The sequence below is a fragment of the Salvelinus alpinus genome, chromosome 10, assembly GCF_045679555.1.
Source record: "Salvelinus alpinus chromosome 10, SLU_Salpinus.1, whole genome shotgun sequence".
Lineage (NCBI taxonomy): Eukaryota > Metazoa > Chordata > Actinopteri > Salmoniformes > Salmonidae > Salvelinus > Salvelinus alpinus.
The window spans coordinates 70556539-70583441 of NC_092095.1; the positions used below are offsets into that span (position 1 = coordinate 70556539).

Sequence of the window (26903 nt, forward strand, 5' to 3'; positions counted from 1 at the left end):
CTGATTCTGGAAGTCGGAGTTACTGACAGACTCATTGTGGCGGAAGGAAAAACTAACGTCTGTGGGCATAGTGTTTGGCCAGAGCAAGGAGTCTGGGAAGCCATGCAAGGTTGTGTGTGAACTTAATTTCTAGGCAGTAAACTTCATTCACAATAGACCAATTTAAACAGAGCAAACTAGGAAGTTACAATGACAACCAAGTTTGAAATTCTACAAAATAGTTTATTGAAAAGCGAGAGACGGGACTATAAGAACATTTCACAATCTTATAAAGGGGAATGTGGACACAAAGCTTTCTGAACATTAACTAGCTCTGCTTTCACAGTTCTTCTCACCTGCAGAGGTAGATGTCTTTACATAACCTGAGTTTAACTGGCATCCACAATAGCCTGAGTGCCAGTCTGTTTGTGCTTTTTGCCTACTTCATTGCTGTCAGTCAAGCATGACACTGAGTTGGCATAATAGCCCAAGCAGATGGACTCAGGCTACATCCAACTGGCCTAGACCACATCTATAGCGTCATCTTTACATTTACCTACACAGTAAAGTATTGAACTTGATTTAAGCTACAGTATCCCCAAACCATGGCTTGGACCCATCTTCACATTTAGAACTTCAGGGGCTGTGCTCTGAATTAAATCCTTATGACATATACCAAGTTCAAAGACAATGTAAAAGTGGGAGCTGGTGATATCAGTGAGGTTTCTAGGTAGATGACAGGGTAGTGTTTATTAGGGTTTAAGTTATTGAACCCAGTTTCAATTTGTTTGCTGCCTAATGAACACAACCCTGACCTGGGGCCCAAAACCACCATCATTCTCATTACAAGAGATGGGTGACATTTATCTACATTCAGTACTCCACACATTTGTTTCACATTGTTGGCAAGTATCTCCAATGCCAAATAAGTTCTTATTGAATGTTCGCATCGTGTTGTAATTCAAACATTTCATTCATAGGTGTTTGTAAAAAAAAAATTAAAAACAAATCACATGTTTTAAAGTATTTAAGATGACAAGCCACCTTATAAATCCATGTATTTTTTGTTCAGTCATCTTTTTTTTTGCTTCCAGAAATAAAACCAATTTGTCTCAACAAACCACCGGCATAAGGAATAGAAAGAAGCCTATTTGGAGCCCGAGAAACATTACGTCCCATGTAAATGTATGTTCACTGTCTAGAACACAACCTTAAGTTACCAAGCAGAATCAGTTCCTGAAGGCCCACAGTGTCTGCAGTAAAGTACCTCACTGACTTCTCCAGCCAAATGATCACACAGAGGTAAAATTACATTGTGAGCCCTTAACCATTGGGTAAATTGAACCGAATTCTCTCCATGTGGGAGGTATCAGTTTTAAGGAGAGCTGGAGAACAGTTTGGCCCTTGGAGTATTGGAATGATAGCCTGGTTCCAGGTCTATTGTGCTCTTTGTCAAGTTGGACCAGACAGCACACAGATCTGGGGGCAGGCTAATGGAATTACAAACCAGGAAAGCCTGTAGGTACAGCAGCATCAGAACCAGGGGTCCTCCTGCAGAAACTGGGAACCTACAATGACTGAACGTGCTGTCTGTTGACTGGATAGCATCTTGGTCAAAAGCTGAACGGATTTAACCCTTTAGACTCAGTCTTATGTTAGAAGGACAGGGATGTTCCTTTTCAATTCCCAGCTGCTTCAAAAAGGAGACTTGACTGAAACTAAACACCAGTGCTGAGGTATTAGAAAGCCAGTAGATTCCATCATGACAACCCAACGACTGAAATACATTGACTTGAATGGGAAATCCCATTCTAGTAAATCTATGGACCCTGGTCTGAGATAAACATTATATGTCTGTAACTCTTCTACTGTACAATGCCCTGCTCTTTCTGTTCCTAGACAAGATTCAGTTAGTCACCACGATGCAACAAAGCTACTTCAATATAGCAATATGATAGAATTTAAAATCCCACTACAATATCAGTTCAAAAGAGATTTAATCTGAACACTGTTAAGAGATTTGATCTGACAACTCCACAGCTCCAAAATATAGATTTTTCAATGGAAGAAAGCTGCAAAGAGACGGTGTCAGACTGTAGAGGAAATTGGGAAATGGGAGAAAGACAAAGTATAATTTTTGTCCAACTGGAAAGCTGCTGAACAACAGCCCTGTGACTGACCACGAGAAAGCTGCTGACCAACAGCCCTGTGACTGACCACGAGAAAGCTGCTGACCAACAGCCCTGTGACTGACCACGAGAAAGCTGCTGAACAACAGCCCTGTGACTGACCACGAGAAAGTTGCTGAACAACAGCCCTGTGACTGACCACGAGAAAGCTGCTGAACAACAGCCCTGTGACTGACCACGAGAAAGCTGCTGAACAACAGTCCTGTGACTGACCACGAGAAAGCTGCTGAACAACAGCCCTGTGACTGACCACGAGAAAGCTGCTGAACAACAGCCCTGTGACTGACCACGAGAAAGCTGCTGAACAACAGCCCTGTGACTGACCACGAGAAAGCTGCTGAACAACAGCCCTGTGACTGACCACGAGAAAGCTGCTGAACAACAGCCCTGTGACTGACCAACAGCATGAAGACAATCTAAGAAAATACAAATGTGGTAGAAAAATGGGGAGCCTAGTGCTCACCACAAAGCCCATTTTTACAATGTACAGTCAGGGCAAAAAGTATTATATTCATTGTTAATAATGCAGTCATTTTAATCTTAATTATAACTTTAAACACACAAAAAAAGATATACTGTATTCAAATATACCCCCAAAAAGGCAGAGGGGGTTAGTGGCTCAGTTGTCAAGTTGCTCTGTGGTGGAGGACTCTAGCTCCAGTTCAGGGGTAGTAGGGGGCTGCATCTCTTCCCCCCTCCCAGGCGGAGACATCTCATCCTGGGTAGACTCCTGGCTGGGCTGGGGGTCTGGAGGTCCCGTCCCCTCCTCCTCCTCGGTTGTTGACTGTAGGTCTCCCAGTTTGGTGGTGAGGTCGTCCCTCTCCTTCTGCAAAGCCCGGCACAGTTTCTCCAGGCACTCCAGCTTCCCATGCAGGCCCTTGTAATGGTTGTCCCGCAGTGTCTTCTGGAGAGGACAAACAGCAAACCACATCCAACATCACATATTCTACAAATAAGTGACATTTAAGTGACATTCATTGAAATACTTTGTGAAATTTTACAGTACCAAATATTCTTACATTTCTGCTACTATTAGTAAATGATAACATAAGATGGCCCTTTGCAAGAGATTCTCATCTCACCTCCTCAGCCATCTGTAGCAGAGCCTGGTTGTTGGTCTCCCACTTCGTTCTCCACAGAGTCGTCTCCTTCTCCAGCTTCTTGATCTTCTTGGTCATCTGGAAAACAGAAGAAAGATCAGAGCTAGAGAGAGAGGTCTACAGACCTAAACCCTTCCAGCTAGAGACAGAGGTCTACAGACCTAAACCCTTCCAGCTATAGAGAGAGGTCTACAGACCTAAACCCTTCCAGCTATAGAGAGAGGTCTACAGACCTAAACCCTTCCAGCTAGAGACAGAGGTCTACAGACCTAAACCCTTCCAGCTATAGAGAGTGGTCTACAGACCTAAACCCTTCCAGCTATAGACAGAGGTCTACAGACCTAAACCCTTCCAGCTAGAGACAGAGGTCTACAGACCTAAACCCTTCCAGCTAGAGACAGAGGTCTACAGACCTAAACCCTTCCAGCTATAGAGAGTGGTCTACAGACCTAAACCCTTCCAGCTATAGAGAGAGGTCTACAGACCTAAACCCTTCCAGCTATAGAGAGAGGTCTACAGACCTAAACCCTTCCAGCTATAGAGAGTGGTCTACAGACCTAAACCCTTCCAGCTATAGAGAGAGGTCTACAGACCTAAACCCTTCCAGCTATAGAGAGAGGTCTACAGACCTAAACCCTTCCAGCTATAGAGAGAGGTCTACAGACCTAAACCCTTCCAGCTATAGAGAGAGGTCTACAGACCTAAACCCTTCCAGCTATAGAGAGAGGTCTACAGACCTAAACCCTTCCAGCTATAGAGAGAGGTCTACAGACCTAAACCCTTCCAGCTATAGAGAGTGGTCTACAGACCTAAACCCTTCCAGCTATAGAGAGAGGTCTACAGACCTAAACCCTTCCAGCTATAGAGAGTGGTCTACAGACCTAAACCCTTCCAGCTATAGAGAGTGGTCTACAGACCTAAACCCTTCCAGCTATAGAGAGTGGTCTACAGACCTAAACCCTTCCAGCTATAGAGAGTGGTCTACAGACCTAAACCCTTCCAGCTATAGAGAGTGGTCTACAGACCTAAACCCTTCCAGCTATAGAGAGTGGTCTACAGACCTAAACCCTTCCAGCTATAGAGAGTGGTCTACAGACCTAAACCCTTCCAGCTATAGAGAGAGGTCTACAGACCTAAACCCTTCCAGCTATAGAGAGAGGTCTACAGACCTAAACCCTTCCAGCTATAGAGAGAGGTCTACAGACCTAAACCCTTCCAGCTATAGAGAGTGGTCTACAGACCTAAACCCTTCCAGCTATAGAGAGAGGTCTACAGACCTAAACCCTTCCAGCTATAGAGAGAGGTCTACAGACCTAAACCCTTCCAGCTATAGAGAGAGTTCTACAGACCTAAACCCTTCCAGCTATAGAGAGAGGTCTACAGACCTAAACCCTTCCAGCTATAGAGAGTGGTCTACAGACCTAAACCCTTCCAGCTATAGAGAGAGGTCTACAGACCTAAACCCTTCCAGCTATAGAGAGTGGTCTACAGACCTAAACCCTTCCAGCTATAGAGAGAGGTCTACAGACCTAAACCCTTCCAGCTATAGAGAGAGGTCTACAGACCTAAACCCTTCCAGCTATAGAGAGAGGTCTACAGACCTAAACCCTTCCAGCTATAGAGAGAGGTCTACAGACCTAAACCCTTCCAGCTATAGAGAGAGGTCTACAGACCTAAACCCTTCCAGCTATAGAGAGAGGTCTACAGACCTAAACCCTTCCAGCTATAGAGAGTGGTCTACAGACCTAAACCCTTCCAGCTATAGAGAGTGGTCTACAGACCTAAACCCTTCCAGCTATAGAGAGTGGTCTACAGACCTAAACCCTTCCAGCTATAGAGAGTGGTCTACAGACCTAAACCCTTCCAGCTATAGAGAGTGGTCTACAGACCTAAACCCTTCCAGCTATAGAGAGTGGTCTACAGACCTAAACCCTTCCAGCTATAGAGAGTGGTCTACAGACCTAAACCCTTCCCGCTATAGAGAGTGGTCTACAGACCTAAACCCTTCCAGCTATAGAGAGTGGTCTACAGACCTAAACCCTTCCAGCTATAGAGAGTGGTCTACAGACCTAAACCCTTCCAGCTATAGAGAGAGGTCTACAGACCTAAACCCTTCCAGCTATAGAGAGAGGTCTACAGACCTAAACCCTTCCAGCTATAGAGAGTGGTCTACAGACCTAAACCCTTCCAGCTATAGAGAGTGGTCTACAGACCTAAACCCTTCCAGCTATAGAGAGAGGTCTACAGACCTAAACCCTTCCAGCTATAGAGAGGTCTACAGACCTAAACCCTTCCAGCTATAGAGAGTGGTCTACAGACCTAAACCCTTCCAGCTATAGAGAGAGGTCTACAGACCTAAACCCTTCTAGCTATAGAGAGAGGTCTACAGACCTAAACCCTTCCAGCTATAGAGAGAGGTCTACAGACCTAAACCCTTCCAGCTATAGAGAGAGTTCTACAGACCTAAACCCTTCCAGCTATAGAGAGAGAGGTCTACAGACCTAAACCCTTCCAGCTATAGAGAGAGAGGTCTACAGACCTAAACCCTTCCAGCTATAGAGAGAGGTCTACAGACCTAAACCCTTCCAGCTATAGAGAGAGGTCTACAGACCTAAACCCTTCCAGCTATAGAGAGAGGTCTACAGACCTAAACCCTTCCAGCTATAGAGAGAGGTCTACAGACCTAAACCCTTCCAGCTATAGAGAGAGGTCTACAGACCTAAACCCTTCCAGCTATAGAGAGAGGTCTACAGACCTAAACCCTTCCAGCTATAGAGAGAGGTCTACAGACCTAAACCCTTCCAGCTATAGAGAGAGGTCTACAGACCTAAACCCTTCCAGCTATAGAGAGAGGTCTACAGACCTAAACCCTTCCAGCTATAGAGAGAGGTCTACAGACCTAAACCCTTCTAGCTATAGAGAGAGGTCTACAGACCTAAACCCTTCCAGCTATAGAGAGAGGTCTACAGACCTAAACCCTTCCAGCTATAGAGAGAGTTCTACAGACCTAAACCCTTCCAGCTATAGAGAGAGAGTTCTACAGACCTAAACCCTTCCAGCTATAGAGAGAGAGGTCTACAGACCTAAACCCTTCCAGCTATAGAGAGAGGTCTACAGACCTAAACCCTTCCAGCTATAGAGAGAGGTCTACAGACCTAAACCCTTCCAGCTATAGAGAGAGGTCTACAGACCTAAACCCTTCCAGCTATAGAGAGAGGTCTACAGACCTAAACCCTTCCAGCTATAGAGAGAGGTCTACAGACCTAAACCCTTCCAGCTATAGAGAGAGGTCTACAGACCTAAACCCTTCCAGCTATAGAGAGAGGTCTACAGACCTAAACCCTTCCAGCTATAGAGAGAGGTCTACAGACCTAAACCCTTCCAGCTATAGAGAGAGGTCTACAGACCTAAACCCTTCCAGCTATAGAGAGAGGTCTACAGACCTAAACCCTTCCAGCTATAGAGAGAGGTCTACAGACCTAAACCCTTCCAGCTATAGAGAGAGGTCTACAGACCTAAACCTTCCAGCTATAGAGAGAGGTCTACAGACCTAAACCCTTCCAGCTATAGAGAGTGGTCTACAGACCTAAACCCTTCCAGCTATAGAGAGAGGTCTACAGACCTAAACCTTCCAGCTATATACAAAAGAAACACAAGGGTGTTTCATGTTAAATGTTCAGTTCCAAACCTTCTCCATCTCCTGTCTGAAGGTAGTGAACACCTCGTTGCTTTTCGCCAGAGTGGTCTGAAACTCCTCAAACTTGTCCATGTACAAAGAGAGCTAAAAATCACAAACACATGAACATAGTCACCCTCCACATACAGTGGGGAGAACAAGTATTTGATACACTGCCGATTTTGCAGGTTTTCCTACTTACAAAGCATGTAGAGGTCTGTAATTTTTATCATAGGTACACTTCAACTGTGAGAGACGGAATCTAAAACAAAAATCCAGAAAATCACATTGTATGATTTTTAAGTAATTAATTCGCATTTTATTGCATGACATAAGTATTTGATCACCTACCAACCAGTAAGAATTCCGGCTCTCACAGACCTGTTAGTTTTTCTTTAAGAAGCCCTCCTGTTCTCCACTCATTACCTGTATTAACTGCACCTGTTTGAACTCGTTACCTGTATAAAAGACACCTGTCCACCCACTCAATCAAACAGACTCCAACCTCTCCACAATGGCCAAGACCAGAGAGCTGTGTAAGGACATCAGGGATAAAATTGTAGACCTGCACAAGGCTGGGATGGGCTACAGGACAATAGGTAAGCAGCTTGGTGAGAAGGCAACAACTGTTGGCGCAATTATTAGAAAATGGAAGAAGTTCAAGATGACGGTCAATCACCCTCGGTCTGGGGCTCCATGCAAGATCTCACCTCGTGGGGCATCAATGATCATGAGGAAGGTGAGGGATCAGCCCAGAACTACACGGCAGGACCTGGTCAATGACCTGAAGAGAGCTGGGACCACAGTCTCAAAGAAAACCATTAGTAACACACTACGCCGTCATGGATTAAAATCCTGCAGCGCACGCAAGGTCCCCCTGCTCAAGCCAGCGCATGTCCAGGCCCGTCTGAAGTTTGCCAATGACCATCTGGATGATCCAGAGGAGGAATTGGAGAAGGTCATGTGGTCTGATGAGACAAAAATAGAGCTTTTTGGTCTAAACTCCACTCGCCGTGTTTGGAGGAAGAAGAAGGATTAGTACAACCCCAAGAACACCATCCTAACCGTGAAGCTTGGAGGTGGAAACATCATTCTTTGGGGATGCTTTTCTGCAAAGGGGACAGGACGACTGCACCGTATTGAGGGGAGGATGGATGGGGCCATGCATCGCGAGATCTTGGCCAACAACCTCCTTCCCTCAGTAAGAGCATTGAAGATAGGTCGTGGCTGGGTCTTCCAGCATGACAACGACCCGAAACACACAGCCAGGGCAACTAAGGAGTGGCTCCGTAAGAAGCATCTCAAGGTCCTGGAGTGGCCTAGCCAGTCTCCAGACCTGAACCCAATAGAAAATCTTTGGAGGGAGCTGAAAGTCCGTATTGCCCAGCGACAGCCCCGAAACCTGAAGGATCTGGAGAAGGTCTGTATGGAGGAGTGGGCCAAAATCCCTGCTGCAGTGTGTGCAAACCTGGTCAAGAACTACAGGAAACGTATGATCTCTGTAATTGCAAACAAAGGTTTCTGTACCAAATATTAAGTTCTGCTTTTCTGATGTATCAAATACTTATGTCATGCAATAAAATACAAATTAATTACTTAAAAATCATACAATGTGATTTTCTGGATTTTTGTTTTAGATTCCGTCTCTCACAGTTGAAGTGTACCTGTGATAAAAATTACAGACCTCTACATGCTTTGTAAGTAGGAAAACCTGCAAAATTGGCAGTGTATCAAATACTTGTTCTCCCCACTGTATATACACATTAACATAGTCACCCTCCATATATACACACATTAACATAGTCACCCTCCACATATACACACATTAACATAGTCACCCTCCACATATACACACATTAACATAGTCACCCTCCATATATACACACATTAACATAGTCACCCACCACATATATACACATTAACATAGTCACCCTCCATATATACACATTAACATACAGTCACCCACCACATATATACACATTAACATACAGTCACCCTCCATATATATATACTAGAGGTCGACCGATTAATCGGAATGGCCGATTTCAAGTTTTCATAACAAATCGGAAATCTGTATTTTGGACACCGATTTTTTTTTATATACATATATATATATTTTTTACACCTTTCTTTAACTAGGCAAGTCAGTTAAGAACACATTCTTATTTACAATGACGGCCTAGGAACGGTGGGTTAACTGCCTTGTTCAGGGGCAGAACGACAGATTTTTACCATGTCAGCTCGGGGATTCAATCTTGCAACCTTACAGTTAACTAGTCCAACGCTCTAACCACCTGCCTACATTGCACTCCACAAGGAGCCTGCATGGCAGGCTGACTACCTGTTACGCAAATGCAGTAAGAAGCCAAGGTAAGTTGCTAGCTAGCATTAAACTTATCTTATAAAAAACAATCAATCATAGTCACTAGCTAACTACACATGGTTGATGATATTACTAGTTTATCTAGCGTGTCCTGCGTTGCATATAATCGATGCGGTGCGCATTCGCGAAAAAGGACTGTCGTTGCTCCGTGTACCTAACCATAAACATCAATGCCTTTCTTAAAATCAATACACAAGTATATATTTTTTAAACCTGCATATTTAGTTAATATTGCCTGCTAACATGAATTTCTTTTAACTAGGGAAATGGTGTCACTTCTCTTGAAACAGAGTCAGCGTATATGCAGCAGTTTGGGCCGCCTGGCTCGTTGCGAACTGTGTGAAGACTATTTCTTCCTAACAAAGACAGCCAACTTCGCCAAACGGGGGATGATTTAACAAAAGCGCATTTGCGAAAAAAGCACAATCGTTGCACGACTGTACCTAACTATAAACATCAATGCCCTTCTTAAAATCAATACACAGAAGTATATATTTTTAAAACCTGCATAATTAGTTAAAAGAAATCCAGGTTAGCAGGCAATATTAACCAGGTGAAATTGTGACACTTCTCTTGCGTTCATTGCACGCAGAGTCAGGGTATATGCAACAGTTTGGGCCGCCTGCCACAGCTCGCATTGATGTGCCATCCTGGATGAGCTGCACTACCTGAGCCACTTGTGTGGGTTGTAGACTCCGTTTCATGCTACCACTAGAGTGAGAGCACCGCCAGCATTCAAAAGTGACCAAAACATCAGCCAGGAAGCATAGGAACTGAGAAGTGGTCTGTGGTCACCACCTGCAGAACCACTCCTTTATTGGGGGTGTCTTGCTAATTGCCTATAATTTCCACCTGTTGTCTATTCCATTTGCACAACAGCATGTGAAATTTATTGTCAATCAGTGTTGCTTCCTACGTGGACAGTTTGATTTCACAGAAGTGTGATTGACTTGGAGTTACATTGTGTTGTTTAAGTGTTCCCTTTATTTTTTTAAGCAGTGTATATACACACACACACACATTAACAGTCACCCTCCACATTAACATATAGTCACCCTCCATATATAAACACACACACATGAACATAGTCACCCTCCACATGAACATACAATCACCCTCCACATATATATACACACACACACATTCAGTCACCCTCCACATAAACACACACACACATTCAGTCACCCTCCACATAAACACACATTCACATACAGTCACCCTCCATATATATATATATACACACACACACATTAACGTACAGTAAGTCAGAAGTTTACATACACTTAGGTTGGAGTCATTAAAACTAGTTTTTCAACCACTCCCCAAATTTCTTGTGAACAAACTATAGTTTTGGCAAGTCAGTTACGACATCTACTTTGTGCATGACAAGTAATTTTTTCCAACAATTGTTTACAGACAGATTATTTCACTATCACAATTCCAGTGGGTCAGAAGTTTACATACACTAAGTTGACTGTGCCTTTAAACAGCTTGGAAAATTCCAGAAAATGTCATGGCTTTGGAAGCTTCTGATAGGGCTAACTGACATCATTTGAGTCAATTGGAGGTGTACCTGTGGATGTATTTCAAGGCCTACCTTCAAACTCAGTGCCTCTTTGCTTGACATCATGGGAAAATCAAAAGAAATCAGCCAAGACCTCAGAAAAAGTCTGGTTCATCCTTGGGAACAATTTCCAAACGCCTGAAGGTACCACGTTCATCTGTACAAAAAATAGTACGCAAGTATAAACACCATGGGACCAGGCAGCCGTCATACCGCTCAGGAAGGAGAAATGTTCTGTCTCCTAGAGATGAACGTACTTTGGTGCGAAAAGTGCAAATCAATGCCAGAGCAGCAAAGGAGAACACCATCCCCCCCATCCCCGAAGAACACCATCCCAATCGTGAAGCATGGGGGTGGCAGCATCATGTTGTGGGGGTGCTTTGCTGCAGGAGGGACTGGTGCACTTCACAAAATAGATGGAATCATGGAGGGAAAACTATGTGTATATATTGAAGCAACATCTCAAGACATCAGTCAGGAAGTTAAAGCTTGGTCGCAAATGGGTCTTCCAAATGGACAATGACCCCAAGCATACTTCCAATGTTGTGGCAAAATGGCTTAAGGACAACAAAGTCAAGGTATTAGAGTGGCCATCACAAAGCCCTGACCTCAATCCTATAGAAAATTTGTGGGCAGAACTGGAAAAGCGTGTGGGAGCAAGGAGGCCTACAAACCTGACTCAGTTACACCAGCTCTGTCAGGAGGAACGGGACAAAATTCACCCAACTTATTGTGGGAAGCTTGTGGAAGGCTACCCAAAATGTTTGACCCAAGTTAAACAATTTAAAGGCAATGCTACCAAATACTAATTGAGTGTATGTAAACTTCTGACCCACTGGGAATGAGATGAAATAAATAAAAGCTGAAATAAATAATTCTCTCTACTATTATTCTGACATTCCACATTCTTAAAATAAAGTGGTGATCCTAACTGACCTATAACGGGGAATTTTTACTAGGATTAAATGTCAGGAATTGTGAAAAACTGAGTTTAAATGTATTTGGCTAAGGAGTATGTAAACTTCCAACTTAACTGTATATACACATTCACATACAGTCACCATCCATATATATATACACACACATTAACATACAGTCACCCTCCATATAAACACATTAACCATCCATATAAACACACATTCACATACAGTCACCATCCACATATAACCACGTTAACCATCCATATAAACACACATTCACCATCCATATAAACTGACTGGCAGAACAGGGAAGGAAAAGGCAGCTAGTTACCTGCTGTTTGAGCTGAGTCTCCTGTTCCTTCAACAGCTCACACTCATGTCTCCACTCTGTGGCGTCTTTCAGGAGCTGAACAGGAGACGGAAATGGTCACAACTTCTGACAAACAGACAACCAATACAATCAATGAGTCGATGTAAACAGACAACCAATACAATCAATGAGTCAATGCAAACAGACAACCAATACAATCAATGAGTCGATGCAAACAGACAACCAATACAATCAATGAGTCAATGCAAACTGCAAACAGACAACCAATACAATCAATGAGTCAATGCAAACAGACAACCAATACAATCAATGAGTCAATGTAAACAGACAACCAATACGTCGATGCAAAAAGTCCCGTGTAGCTCAGTTGGTAGAGCATGGCGCTTGCAACGCCAGGGTTGTGGGTTCGTTTCCCACGGGGGGCCAGGACAAAAAAAATAAAAAATAAAATGTATGAATGTATGTACTTGTAAGTCGCTCTGGATAAGAGTGTCTGCTAAATGACTTAAATGTAAATGCAAACAGACAACCAATACAATCAATGATTCGATGCAAACAGACAACCAATACAATCAATGAGTCAATGCAAACAGACAACCAATACAATCAATGAGTTGATGCAAACAGACAACCAATACAATCAATGAGTCAATGCAAACAGACAACCAATACAATCAATGATTCGATGCAAACAGACAACCAATACAATCAATAAGTCAATGCAAACAGACAACCAATACAATCAATGAGTCAATGCAAACAGACAACCAATACAGTCAATGAGTCGATGCAAACAGACAACCAATACAATCAATGAGTCAATGCAAACAGACAACCAATACAATCAATGAGTCAATGCAAACAGACAACCAATACAATCAATGAGTCAATGCAAACAGACAACCAATACAATCAATGAGTCAATGCAAACAGACAACCAATACAATCAATGAGTCGATGCAAACAGACAACCAATACAATCAATGAGTCGATGCAAACAGACAACCAATACAATCAATGAGTCAATGCAAACAGACAACCGTCACTCACTTCCAGTTATTACAGAGAGAAACAGATATTGTGTCCTGGGTTGTGTTCATTAGGCACCTGGACATCATTTTAAGTTGCAATTGAAAAATGTTTTCAGTTGTGTGCCCTATGGAACACAGCCCGCCAGTTATTTGTAGCTAGCTAGAGCATGATCAGAATAATAACACATGGCAGTGGGACTCACAAAGTCTCTCTCTCTCTGCTGCTTCCCCTCCAGCTCTCTCATCAGCTCAGCTGTCCTCTGGAGCTTGGCATCCACCAACTGCTGCTGCTTCTCCTTGTGCTTGAACACCTTGTCAATGTGCTGGGAACAGACAGACAGGACACCTTGTCAATGTGCTGGGAACAGACAGACAGGACACCTTGTCAATGTGCTGGGACAGACAGACAGGACAGGACACCTTGTCAATGTGCTGGGAACAGACAGACAGGACACCTTGTCAATGTGCTGGGAACAGACAGACAGGACACCTTGTCAATGTGCTGGGAACAGACAGACAGGACACCTTGTCAATGTGCTGGGAACAGACAGACAGGACACCTTGTCAATGTGCTGGGAACAGACAGACAGGACACCTTGTCAATGTGCTGGGAACAGACAGACAGGACACCTTGTCAATGTGCTGGGAACAGACAGACAGGACACCTTGTCAATGTGCTGGGAACAGACAGACAGGACACCTTGTCAATGTGCTGGGAACAGACAGACAGGACACCTTGTCAATGTGCTGGGAACAGACAGACAGGACACCTTGTCAATGTGCTGGGAACAGACAGACAGGACACCTTGTCAATGTGCTGGGAACAGACAGACAGGACACCTTGTCAATGTGCTGGGAACAGACAGACAGACAGGACACCTTGTCAATGTGCTGGGACAGACAGACAGACAGGACACCTTGTCAATGTGCTGGGACAGACAGACAGACAGGACACCTTGTCAATGTGCTGGGACAGACAGACAGACAGGACACCTTGTCAATGTGCTGGGACAGACAGACAGACAGGACACCTTGTCAATGTGCTGGGACAGACAGACAGACAGACAGGACACCTTGTCAATGTGCTGGGACAGACAGACAGACAGGACACCTTGTCAATGTGCTGGGACAGACAGACAGACAGGACACCTTGTCAATGTGCTGGGAACAGACAGACAGGACAGAGCACCTTGTCAATGTGCTGGGAACAGACAGACAGGACAGGACACCTTGTCAATGTGCTGGGAACAGACAGACAGGACACCTTGTCAATGTGCTGGGAACAGACAGACAGGACAGAGCACCTTGTCAATGTGCTGGGAACAGACAGACAGGACAGGACACCTTGTCAATGTGCTGGGAACAGACAGACAGGACAGGACACCTGGTCAATGTGCTGGGACAGACAGACAGGACACCTTGTCAATGTGCTGGGAACAGACAGACAGGACAGACCAGAGATAAAGCTAGATGGAACTTTCTCCATGCGTCAGATGTCCAGAGGCGGAGCCTCCCGGGTGGTGCAGTGGTCTAGGCCACTGCATCGCAGCGCTAGCTGTGCCACCAGAGACTCTGGGTTTGCGCCCAGGCTCTGTCGCAGCCGGCCGCGACCGGGAGGTTCGTCGGGCGACGCACAATTGGCCTAGCGTCGTCCGGGTTAGGGAGGGTTTGGCCGGTAGGGAGGGTTTGGCCGGTAGGGATATCCTTGTCTCATCGCGCTCCAGCGACTCCTGTGGCGGGCCGGGCTCAGTGCGCGCTAACCAAGGGGGCCAGGTGCACGGTGTTTCCTCCGACACATTGGTGCGGCTGGCTTCCGGGTTGGAGGCGCGCTGTGTTAAGAAGCAGTGCGGCTTGGTTGGGTTGTGTTTCGGAGGACGCATGGCTTTCGACCTTCGTCTCTCCCGAGCCCGTACGGGAGTTGTAGCGATGAGACAAGATAGTAACTACTAACAATTGGATCCCACGAAATTGGGGAGAAAAAGGGGGTAAAATTTAATAAAAAAAATAAAAAATAAAAATAAAAAAAGAGATTTCCAGAGGCTCTTAAATGCATTTAACATGCTGAAAAATACACCTAGTTATAAAGATCCATCGGGGCAATTCCAAACTAAATCCCACTCCCTTGGAGTAATCGTCTAACCAAAGTACCAATCAAACTGCTGCTACGTGTTGTAGGTCGGCATCTGCCATAGGCACCTGACTAAAGAGACAGAAGGGGGAGAGAGAAACAGAATGGGAGGAGGAGAGAATGTGTGCATGTGAAAAGACAGAGGGTAGAAAGAGGTACCCGTCCCGTCCTCCTACCTCCTCCCTGAGCTCGTACTGTTTGATGACTTTCTTCAGTTTCTGTGCCAGCTCCATGTTCTCCTGGCGCAGCTTGGAGTTGTGAGAGTTGTGCTGTTCCATCTGTACCTCGATCTGGTTCAGCGTCATCTGGAAGTGAAGGGTGGCCTCCTTACGACGCTCCTCATACTCTCTGGACCGTTGCGTGTTGTCATCCTGACATGGGATACGGCAAAACGTTCAATTCGGCAAAAAAAAATGGTAACAGGGATGGGGTCAATTCTGTTTTCAATTCATGAATTTATTGAAATTTAATTCATGAATAAAAAATATTTTCTATGAAGAGTTTTCACTTCCGGAATTGACTGAATTTAAACCTAAATTTAACCCAACCCTGAAAGGTACTGGTACTCCCTATATGTAGCTCCATTCTTGTGGATTCTATCATATCCTCGTGTTAGTTACCATTTTATTTTTGCAACTCTGCATCGTTGGGAAAGGTCCGTAAGCAAGCATTTCACTGTAAAGTCTACACCAGTTGTATTCAGAGCATGTGATGAATAAAATGTGATTTGATACAAGCATAGAGATCCTATGATTCTATATGTAGTTCAATGAGTACACGGCTTACAGTAGCCACTAACTGACTTGCTGTGTGACAGACTCTCCTCACTACCTACCTTGAGGGTTTTGTTGTGTCTCTGCAGTTCCCTACAGAGGCTCTCCAGCTTGCTGCGTGCCAGGATGGCCTTGCTGTGTTCACTCTGCAGGTGGATCTTCTCTTTGACCATCTGGGACTGCTTCTTCTGCAGCACCTTCACCTGCTTCTGTATACTGCGGCTCTCCTCCAGCTGTCAATCATCAAATCAAATGTATTTATATAGCCCTTCTTACATCAGCTGATATCTCAAAGTGCTGTACAGAAATCCAGCCTAAAACCCCAAACAGCAAGCAATGCAGGTGTAGAAGCACGGTGGCTAGGAAAAACTCCCTAGAAAGGCCAAAACCTAGGAAGAAACCTAGAGAGGAACCAGGCTATGAGGGGTGGCCAGTCCTCTTCTGGCTGTGCCGGGTGGAGATTATAACAGAACATGGCCAAGATGTTCAAATGTTCATAAATGACCAGCATGGTCAAATAATAATAATCACAGTAGTTGTCGAGGGTGCAGCAAGTCAGCACCTCAGGAGTAAATGTCAGTTGGCTTTTCATAGCCGATCATTAAGAGTATCTCTACCGCTCCTGCGGTCTCTAGAGAGTTGAAAACAGCAGGTCTGGGACAGGTAGCACGTCCGGTGAACAGGTCAGGGTTCCATAGCCGCAGGCAGAACAGTTGAAACTGGAGCAATCAATCAATCAAGCTGTCACAGGACACAAAGGCGTAGTAATACTCAAAACACCATTTGAACAGGGATTCAAATGAGACCTGGTTAGTGTTCATTAGGCATGAAATGGAAGAAAACGAAATGAATTGGTGTAATTAGAAATTCTCGTTTTGCTTTCCGTTGCAAAATAGTTTTGCTACGGTGTGCCCTAATAAATACAACCCGGGGCATACAAACTCAAAACACAAACAGGGATGAACATGTTAGCTGATCAACTAGCAGTGGCCCACTGCAATTTATGAAATACTGTTAAGTCTTACATGAAAATAATCCCTTAAAGCAGCATAGACATGTAGAGGCTTCCAACTCTTACCGAATCAGCATACTTCTTGCACAAAGCGGCCAGCTTCTCCTCTGGGGAGGCTAGTGTGGTCAGGGCTTGCATCAGTAGGATAACCTCTTTTCCTGTTACAAAACAACACAAGTGAAGAGATCAGCCACTTGTCATCGTTGAAGAGGAAGGGACATTCTCAATAACTTGGCTAAAATCACCATGACAGCATGCAGTGGTTTCCATATATTACCTCACACGCTTTAGACAGGCAACAACAGTCTCGTGTTAACCTACCCAATCCCTTTTGGTCCTTGATCTTGCCACCACCACCGCCTGGGTCCAGCTCAGCATTGTTGGGGTCCAGGGGGCAGTCCTCTCTCCCTGGAGTCTCCCCTCTCACCTCCTCACTGCAGCAACTACTGACCAGCTCAAACAGCCCCAGGTGCTCCTGGCTACCTGGGCTGTCCAGCTCTGGAGGGGAGCTGCTGCCAGATCCCCCCACTAGCCCCCGAGTTGCCACCTCCATTCCACAGAACCCTGTGGCCTCCATGATATTGGTCCCAAACTGGAAAAGAGGAAAAGTTAACTCAGTGAAATAGCGGTGGTCGTATCCACCTGACTATTTGAGTACACCTGACCATGTGAGTAAGCATTGATTCAATTTGTTAACAGAACCAGTTCATACTTGAACAGAACCAGTTCATACTTGATCATTCACTGATCTTGTCAGTGGTGTGTAACTTATTTCAATAGCTTCAACAACACTTGTAAACATTGACAGTAATGAGACAGCAAGTTAGCAACCACATGCTGTCCTCCATTTTACATCTCTGGTCCGGACTCACTCTACCAACTCTAGCAGGGCAAGACAGGTCCTCACCCTTAACTCTGATCTGGCCAAGGGTCACGAAGTTCAGATCATTCTAATAACTAGGGTAGCATTGGCAGTAGTGGTAACTATAGTTATTAATATATTAATGAAACACTGGACCACAGTTCCCTCAACAATCAAGAAGGGATTGAATCCTTAAAGATAGCTGAGGATTACCACGTGCTAGACCTAACAGCACAAACAGAAGGACTCGCCATGTAAATCAGCACAGGAACCCCTCAATTCCCTTGATTTAGTTAACTGCCTAAATAACCCGGACACTGAAGATAAAATAATTATCCGACTGAACACAAGTGAAGGATGTAGCCTAAACACCGCTGTTGCAGTTACACTCGTACGTTAGTTCAATCAATTTGAAGACACCAAAACAAGTAAACTTGCCACACAGTGGTGGCAATAGAACTAGCTACCTAACGTTGGCTAGTTTTGATGTATTATTAGCAGGCACTAGCTAGCCAATTAGTGTTAGCAAATAACCTCCAAACTATTTCAAGTGACTTTACCTACCTAGCTAATAGCTATTCTGAAAGTAAAACATTGCGCCATGTATCAGCTACGCTAACGCTAAATGGATGTAGCTAGCGAGCCACATATCTAAATAATCTAGTTAGCATAGCTATAACGTTAGTCACAGTAACCTTTGGTACGCTAGGCTAGCTAGCTTTGACACGAGCTAGCTGTAGGTTAGCCTGTTAGCTGAGTAACAAATCCAACGTTGACATTCAACTCAACAAAAATTGTGGACTAAAGTGTTACTATCAAGTATTGGTTGATGTATGGATTATTGAACGTAGTATAGAAAGCAAATACCACCAAGCAATAATTAGCAAACTGTTTGGGTTTGGCAGGTGCGTGAGTCCACACTGTGCTAACTTATGCTATGCTAACAACCTGTCACTGGCAAACTATGCTATGGACTTCCTTAGTAAATAAAACATGTCTTAACACTTGGCGTTCTCTTTTGTTTGACTGTAACATGTCACAATCATTTACAAATTCAGACATAATTTGTGTAGGGTCAGTGAAACACAGAAAAGGGCGTAAAAGTACAACACTGTACCTGTTTGTTTTTACTGTTTAAATCGACCCTGTCTCTGGCATCGGTGTGTGTCGCTATGATGTGACGCAATATATAATGACGGGGAGGGGCTGCTTGACCCTATTGTCATGTTGCATAAACTAGACCAAAACAAAACCCTTCCCTATACAGCCCTTTAGATATAACAATCTGTCTGTATTTTTCATTAAGAAAATACATTTAGACAATAGGAAAGAAGTGTATTTATTAGGGAAAAACTGAAGACAGGATTTGAGTAGCACAGAAACAAGTATTATTTGGATAGATGTACACATTCCAACTGTGAAAGAATTCCAGAAAAAGAAAAGAACAGAATAGAGAAAAAATAACAATATGCAATATGTCAGTTGCCTCCTCGCCCATAAACGTTCACAGCTAAAATGTCAGCCAGCCACTAAACTGTACAGACAGAAAATGTATATTACACAGTATTTCAACACCTGACCACCACCAGATCAGAATATACCCCATAGATGTTCCCATTCTAGAGTGTGCTGAAACAAACAGTTTATGGTTTGTATGCAGCGGTTCCCTTCATTTCTATACCATTCTATTTCTATGGTCTAGACTAAGACACTGTCATGGTTTCTGATCCTTCATGGTGCTCTCTCTCATATCAGAGATACTAGACTGAAGCAAGATGGGTCGGTCATCACTCTACTCGTCCGACTGAAGCATCTTCTCGATCTCTTTATCCCAGTTGTCATCTTTGTTGTCTGCCTCCGTCACTACCTCATACTCCTGTAACTCTGCCTGGAGTTCCTTCTCCCAGTCCGCTGTCTCCTCTGAACAAATAACAGCATTATGAGATCAATGCTACAGACTGAAGAGAAAATAACTAAACATGTCATTCACTCTCCTCTAATCCAACATCCAACTCTACCACCTGAGCCATTATATATTAAATCCAAGCCCTTTCCAGGTTCCAGTGAAATCAACCAATAGAACTCTGGATTTCTTGCTGGTTGTTTGTTACTCTAGATATGATCTAATAGTTCTAGAATGAAACCTCTGGAGTTCTTGCTGGTTGTTTGTTACTCTAGATAAGATCTAATAGTTCTAGAACTAGCCCTCTGGAGTTCTTGATAGTTGTTTGTTACTCTAGATATGATCTAATAGTTCTAGAACTGACCCTCTGGAGTTCTTGATAGTTGTTTGTTACTCTAGATAAGATCTAATAGTTCTAGAACTAGCCCTCTGGAGTTCTTGATAGTTGTTTGTTACTCTAGATAAGATCTAATAGTTCTAGAACTAGCCCTCTGGAGTTCTTGATAGTTGTTTGTTACTCTAGATAAGATCTAATAGTTCTAGAACTAGCCCTCTGGAGTTCTTGATAGTTGTTTGTTACTCTAGATATGATCTAATAGTTCTAGAACTAGCCCTCTGGAGTTCTTGATAGTTGTTTGTTACTCTAGATAAGATCTAATAGTTCTAGAACTAGCCCTCTGGAGTTCTTGATAGTTGTTTGTTACTCTAGATATGATCTAATAGTTCTAGAACTGACCCTCTGGAGTTGCAGCGTCCTCCTTCTTGTCCAGCACCAGCTGTTCCATCTCTTTCCTCAGGTCTTCATGGTCGATGTTACAGGAGTCAAAGGCATCGCTCACAAACTCGGAGACCCCAGGGCTGGTGGAGATCTCATTCTCCTCTTCCTCCTGCTGTTTAACAACATTAAAAGAGAATCCAGACCATTTCATACATTTGACTTGATATTTACACAGTATTTCAGTGGTCTATATATAGACGTACACAGAATTATTATTTTCTTCAGAAAAACAAAACATTGACTCACCTCTCCACTCTTGGGAATGTCACTAATGGATACTGGAGGTGTTTTTGGTCTGATGGTATTTTCTGCATGATAACAATAACATGAAACAGAAGTTAAGCTATAAACTGTTGCTTGACAGTAGTTCACCAATTGCTCTGCTTTGCACATAACACCAATGCAGTGTTTTTAGGTAGGGACTTGTCAGGATCACACAAAGTGAATTCCGACCAACCATAGAACAGAATAGAGTACCTGTGAGGCTGACACCCTCCGGGCTGATGGTCTTCTGCTCCTCTCTGTTGTCTACAGCCTGCTGCTGTGCTGCCAGGGCAGTGAGCTGGGCCGACTGCTTTATCAGGGACACACGGTAGAAGTAGTTCCTCCAGAACACATCCTCCTTCACTCTAAACAGACAGAGCATTGAATATGTAAGTAACATACACATATACTTAAGGGTTAATCTATAACTTGATATGAATGGAAACACATGTGTACAGTTCTTCCAATTTCAATGGCTGGTCAACGCTTTGTGAACCAGTCTGATTGAGCGACAGCTCACCATTCTTTTTCACTTGAACGCAGCAATCTGGCTGGTTCTAAGAGGCTTATCATTGCACAGGACTGGCATCAACTAACATTAGCCAACAGGCCAACTTTATGCCTGCAATCTGTATCTGTAAATAACTCTGGGTTGAAGTGCAATAATGGATTTGTAATGCATTAGATTTGTAATGGCTGTCTGCTGACTGTTTGGGGACCAGGTCGAAGCGCATCCTGTTCAGTAGCTCATCTTCCTGCAGCATCACCATGGCGATAGGATACATCTGCTCAGAGTCGAACTGGAACTGAACTCCAGCTGGTGGGTCTCTCAGGAAGTTCCTCCTGTCCTGGAATAACAGATCAATAAAGTTGTGTTGAATTTAAATCAAATTGAAAAAGGTACAATCGACACAATGCACTCTGACAGTGATGAGATCCAAGTGATGGAATCAAATCACAAACTGTAAGTGCACTATGTGGACAGACAATGTTAGAAATGCTACTAACAGCGGACAAAGCCAGGATCTGTTGCTGCATGGTCTCTTCCTCACTGTAGCCAACCCATGGTGGTACAGCTGTGTCTGGAAGGGAACAACAAGAAACCATTTTAATTCCACCATGTATGTATGTATGTATGTATGTATGGAGAACTATGATCATGTTTACTGGTATATCATCTCAAGATAGTCTGGTTGCCAGTCTGTTTAGCTAACATTCTACTCTGTGTCATTTATCACCAGTATCCCTGCACATTGATATGGTGCTGGTATTGGCCTGTAGAGTACATTCTCCCGTGGGTTTTATTTATTGTGTTACCTGACCTGACATCGGTTCTGTTCTCTTTTTTCTTTTAAGAATCTATTCTGCTTGACACTTTTCTATTTCTTTACCTTGATATTGAATACGGCATTGTTGAGAAAGAGCTTGTAAGTAAGCATTTCACTTGACTGTTTACACCTATTGTGTCCTGTGCTTATTATAGTTATAGTTAACTAAACGAATCATGAAAAACTATTTAGTAAACTGAAATAAAATAATTAGCCAACCCGTTTGAAAAACTAAAACTATACTGAAATTATACTTTAAATGGCTGTAGCCATACTGAGTGGTAAGGCTAAAGCAAATTACTGTAGACGAAAGTCGAGGAGTGAAGTCGGGGGAGGTGCATCTTCGACAGCCAAAAGTCAGACACTAATGTGGTTTTCCAACAACAAGGCATGTAGACGCAAGTCGGACAATTTCCCTCCCAGAATGACTTGACAAAAGTGATCCGCTCTAACCCGGCCATTGAAATGAGCACGACGGAAGACTGCTCTCACACGGTCACCCAGAGTATCTGCGCTTCACACTGCTACATGGTAGCTACGGGACCAAAACAGCAGACAAGTTTAACCTCGCTTCAACTCTCCTGGTGGTTGAAAGAAATTGACCCACTACTACTGTTTACTTTGTGCATCTACGTCAGGGGTGTCAAACTCATTCCATGGAGGGCCTAGTGTCTGCTGGTTTTTCCTTTCAATTAAGACCTAGACAACCAGGTGAGGGGAGTTTTTTACTAAATCAGTGACCATAATTCATCAATCAAGTACAAAGGAGGAGCGAAAACCCGCAGACACTCGGCCCTCCATGTGATGAGTTGGATACATATGACCTACGTCAGGCATTCCCAAACGGGTACGCCAAATAAAAACCTGGTTCACATTTTCAAACAGTCAATGTATATTTTCCAACGGGGCTATACATTTGGGTGAGGTTTTTTTCTCGCCTGAGTAGCCTCGTTTCACTGCCAAAAAATAAAATTAAACCATCTAACGTTAGTGTTCAGCGAAATAACAACACAATGTCAAATACAGGTAGCCTAGTCAAATAATTAACATCCAATCACATTAACCGTTACTCTCTCGCAGGAATTCCACTAACTGTCCTTAAGTAGCTGCTGCTCATTCCGTTTGCTCGAAAATGTTTTGTTAGCCCAGCTAGCAGCCGAAGAGCTACTTGGCCCCTTACCCGGGGAAGCACCGAACAACAGACAGGGACGTTGGACCATCGAAGAGGCGCAAATATGATGATAACTACATTGATTTGTGGTTCACTTATATTGGGAGCAGTGCCTTTCCTCAGCCACAGTGTGTTAAATGTGCAAAAGTACTATCTCACAACTCGATGAAACCTTCACTCTTGCGCAGACATTTAGAAACAAAACATGACAATTTGAAAAATAAGCCACGGGAGTTTTTTAAGCGAGAATTAAGACATGTATAAAAGCAACAGATATCATTAATAAGAAGGGGCTAGAAGCGTCTTATATGGTGAGCTACCGAGTGGCTAGGCCAGGCAAGCCCCATACTATTGTGGAGGACTTAATTCTTCCTGCTGCTGCGGATATGGCTGAGACAATGCTGGGGGAAAGGCCAAAAAAAACTATACAGACAATGTCTTCATCAAACAACACTGTTTCACAACGCATCAGTGACATGACAGGAGATGTTTTGAAACAATTACTGCTTTGCATACAAGCCAGTGAATTCTATGCGTTACAACTGGATGAGTCAACAGACGTGGCGGGCCTGGCACAGCCCCTGGTATATGTCCATTACGTTTATGGGGGTCAATTAAGGAAGACATTCTCTTCTGCAAACCAGGACAACAGGAGAGGATATTTGTAAAGTACTGGACAGCTTTGTGATATCAAGTGGACTTTGGTGGTCAAGATGTGTTGGCATCTGTACTGATGGCGCAAAAGCCGTGTCAGGGAGACATAGTGGAGCGTGCAAGCAGTTGCTCCCGATGCCACTTGGGTACACTGCAGCATCCACCGAGAGGCTCTTGCTGCCAAGGGAATGCTTGACAGCTTGAAATATGTCTTGGACACTACAGTGAAAATGGTTAACTTTGTTAAAGCAAGGCCCCTGAACTCTCGTGTATTTTCTGCACTATGCAATGATATGGGCAGCGACCATGCAACGCTTTTACAACATACGCTAGTTATCAAGGGGCAAAGTATTGACACTTTTTTTTTTTTAATTATTGAGCTTAAAATTTTCTTTACTGACCATAATTTTCACTTGTCTGACCGCTTGCATGATGACGAGTTTCTCACACGACTGGCCAATCTGGGTGATGTTTTTTCTCACCTGAATGATCTGAATCTAGGATTACAGGGACTTTCTGCAATTATATTCAATGTGCGGGACAAAATTGAGGCTATGATTAAGAAGTTGGAGCTCTTCTCTGTCTGCATTAACAAGAACAACACACAGGTCTTTCCATCATTGTATGATTTTTTTGTGTGCAAATGAACTCAAGCTTACGGACAATGTTAAATAGCGAAGCACCTGAGTTGGGTGTGCAATTACGCAGGTACTTTCCTGAAACGGATGACACAAACAACTGGATTCGTTATCCCTTTCATGCTCTGCCTCCAGTCCACTTACCGATATCTGAACAAGAGCCTCATCGAAATTGGAACAAGCGGTTCTGTGAAAATTTAATTTAAATCAGAAGCCACTGCCACATTTCTGGATTGGGCTGCGCTCAGAGTATCCTGCCTTGGCAAATCGTGCTGTTATGCCTTTTGCAACCACGTACCTATGTGAGAGTGGATCATTGGGCCTCACTAGCATGAAAACTAAATACAGGCACAGACTTTGTGTTGAAAATGATTTAAGACTGAGACTCTCTCCAATACAACCCAACATTGCAGAGTTATGTGCATCCTTTCAAGCACATCCTTCTCATTAACCTGTGGTGAGTTATTCACAATTTTGATAAACAAATAAGGTTTTATATGTAAGATGGTTAAATAAAGAGCAAAATTATTGATTTTTATTATTTGTGCCCTGGTCCTATAAGAGCTCTTTGTCACTTCCCACGAGCCGGGTTGTGACAAACTCACTCACACCCATTCTTATGTTTAATAAATGTATCGTATAGTGTGTGTGGCAGGCTTACAATGATGGCAAAAAACAACATTTGAGAGTGTGCTGACCCAGGTGCTAGAAGGGGTACGCAGCTGGAGGTTGAATGTTTGAAGGGGTACGGGACTTTGGGAACCACTGATCTACGTCATCTCGCCGAGTCTTCCTTTAAACCTATTATTGTGGCAGGAAGTGACATCCCCCAAAACAAAACAACAACACAAAGACTACTGTCTGTCCCTAACACTAAAACAAAATAATATGAAAACCAAAATAGAAATATTTTCATAAAACGTTAACCAAATAAAAACAAATCAAGTGGATCTGAAAACTAACAAAATAAACCGAAGGTCAAATACAAATCTGAAAATGAATAGAAATAGAAACTAATATAAAAACACTAAACAATAATAACCTTGCTGTGCACGTGACAAATGTTGATTTGAGGACACAGAGTACAAGGAGTGGAAGGTCAGCTAATCTCAAGTGGGTATGATGTTATGTCTCCACACTGACCTGATTTCTTAGCTTTCTTTTCTTGGACAAATTTGTCCTGTTCTTTTTTGAAATCCCCCAAAATAGTCTGGAAAACAGAAACACAGGCATGTGATGTTACAAGACAGAAACCTCAAAGCTTCAAGAATCGGCGGTTTTGAGCTCACACCAGAGAGGGTGTTATATAGCAACACTAAAACATCCTCCTTGTCAAACAGAATTCAGGAAAGTTTAGCATGCCATGCACCTTGTCAAAAATTCCATCTATGTTCCCTTCTTCCACGCTCTTCTTGATGGTGTGTGCAGTCTCTGCCACAGAGTTGGAGATCTTCTTGGTGGCATTGCTGGCAAAGTTGAATATTAAGCCTGTATATGTAACAGGGATATAAAACCTGGATCACTTTCTCAGCTTCAGATGGCATTGATGGCAAGTTTTGGCAGGCAAACAATGTATTGTTGTCTCTTAGGCCTACATAATCATTATTAGTCTGTTAATCACTTTTCACATGAATATAAATTACAACCATCTATAATCTTCCTTACCACCGAATCCTTTAGCTTGCTGAGAAATGAGTTGGACGGTGTCTCCGTCCTCCTGCCCCAGTTCTTCTGTTGCTGGAGGTTCGTGTTGTTTGTTTACTTCATTTTGGTCTTGAACAATTTTCTCCTCCACAGCAACGTCAGCCACTTCGCTCTCCTCTGTCGTCGAAGTGTTCTCTATACCCAGCCACGTTCCCCACCCTTTGAACATTTTCGCCGATGTCTTTCGGGTGTAGCTATGATAGAAAATCGATTGTAAACTAAGTGCTTATAATTGTACCTTCATGGTTCTGTGTTTACGTCACCAGGAAGCGGTGCTATTCTTGTTCTTTTTTTCACAATAAATACAAAACGAGCGCATTACTGCCGCCTGCTGTTACATCTGGGAAATGTTAGCGATATTGTTACAAAACGATAGATGCTATCAGATCAAATGTTAGATTCGAACAACAGTGTGTTATTTAAGAAGAAAAAATGGACCGCTTGCCAGAGAATTCTCCAAGCTGTCCCACTGTATTTTTTGTATTTTATTCACTATTTCTCATTCCACACCAACA

The 26903-nt window shown here is 43.4% G+C and overlaps 2 protein-coding genes across 3 annotated transcripts; both read right to left on the reverse strand.

Moving 5' to 3' along the window:
* Window positions 1–201: 201 nt before the first annotated feature.
* Window positions 202–19146, reverse strand: txlng (taxilin gamma). Of its 2 annotated transcripts, none has more exons than XM_071330826.1 (10): window positions 19066–19146; window positions 17408–17678; window positions 17153–17244; window positions 16137–16307; window positions 15478–15672; window positions 13377–13496; window positions 12143–12217; window positions 6957–7049; window positions 3251–3346; window positions 202–3072 (listed from the first exon to the last, which is right to left on the reverse strand). In XM_071330826.1, the coding sequence occupies exons 2-10, from the start codon at window positions 17661–17663 to the stop codon at window positions 2788–2790; spliced, it is 1383 nt and encodes a 460-aa protein (XP_071186927.1). In that variant the 5' UTR covers window positions 17664–17678; window positions 19066–19146; the 3' UTR covers window positions 202–2787. The 2 variants fall into 2 exon arrangements, with proteins under 2 accessions (XP_071186927.1, XP_071186928.1); XM_071330827.1 differs by lacking the exon at window positions 19066–19146 and adding an exon at window positions 17994–18217.
* A 127-nt stretch (window positions 19147–19273) lies between these two features.
* On the reverse strand, window positions 19274–26843 carry syap1 (synapse associated protein 1). The gene is made up of 9 exons (XM_071330830.1): window positions 26350–26843; window positions 26054–26172; window positions 25828–25894; window positions 21902–21975; window positions 21602–21741; window positions 21107–21258; window positions 20876–20937; window positions 20588–20741; window positions 19274–19868 (listed from the first exon to the last, which is right to left on the reverse strand). Exons 1-9 carry the CDS (start codon window positions 26555–26557, stop codon window positions 19741–19743), a joined length of 1104 nt encoding a protein of 367 aa, XP_071186931.1. The 5' UTR covers window positions 26558–26843; the 3' UTR covers window positions 19274–19740.
* Between the last annotated feature and the right edge of the window lie 60 nt (window positions 26844–26903).

Coding starts and splice junctions, on each gene's coding strand:
- syap1 (XM_071330830.1), bottom strand. CDS start 26,557: ATGTTCAAAGGGTGGGGAACGTGGCTGGGTATAGAGAACACTTCGACG. Junction 26,173..26,349: donor GCAAGCTAAAGGATTCGGTG/GTAAGGAAGATT, acceptor TTACATATACAG/GCTTAATATTCAACTTTGCC. Junction 21,976..25,827: donor AAAGAAAGCTAAGAAATCAG/GTCAGTGTGGAG, acceptor GTTCCCTTCCAG/ACACAGCTGTACCACCATGG.
- txlng (XM_071330826.1), bottom strand. CDS start 17,663: ATGGAGGCCACAGGGTTCTGTGGAATGGAGGTGGCAACTCGGGGGCTA. Junction 3,347..6,956: donor TCAGACAGGAGATGGAGAAG/GTTTGGAACTGA, acceptor TCTGTTTTCCAG/ATGACCAAGAAGATCAAGAA. Junction 3,073..3,250: donor TGCTACAGATGGCTGAGGAG/GTGAGATGAGAA, acceptor TGTCCTCTCCAG/AAGACACTGCGGGACAACCA.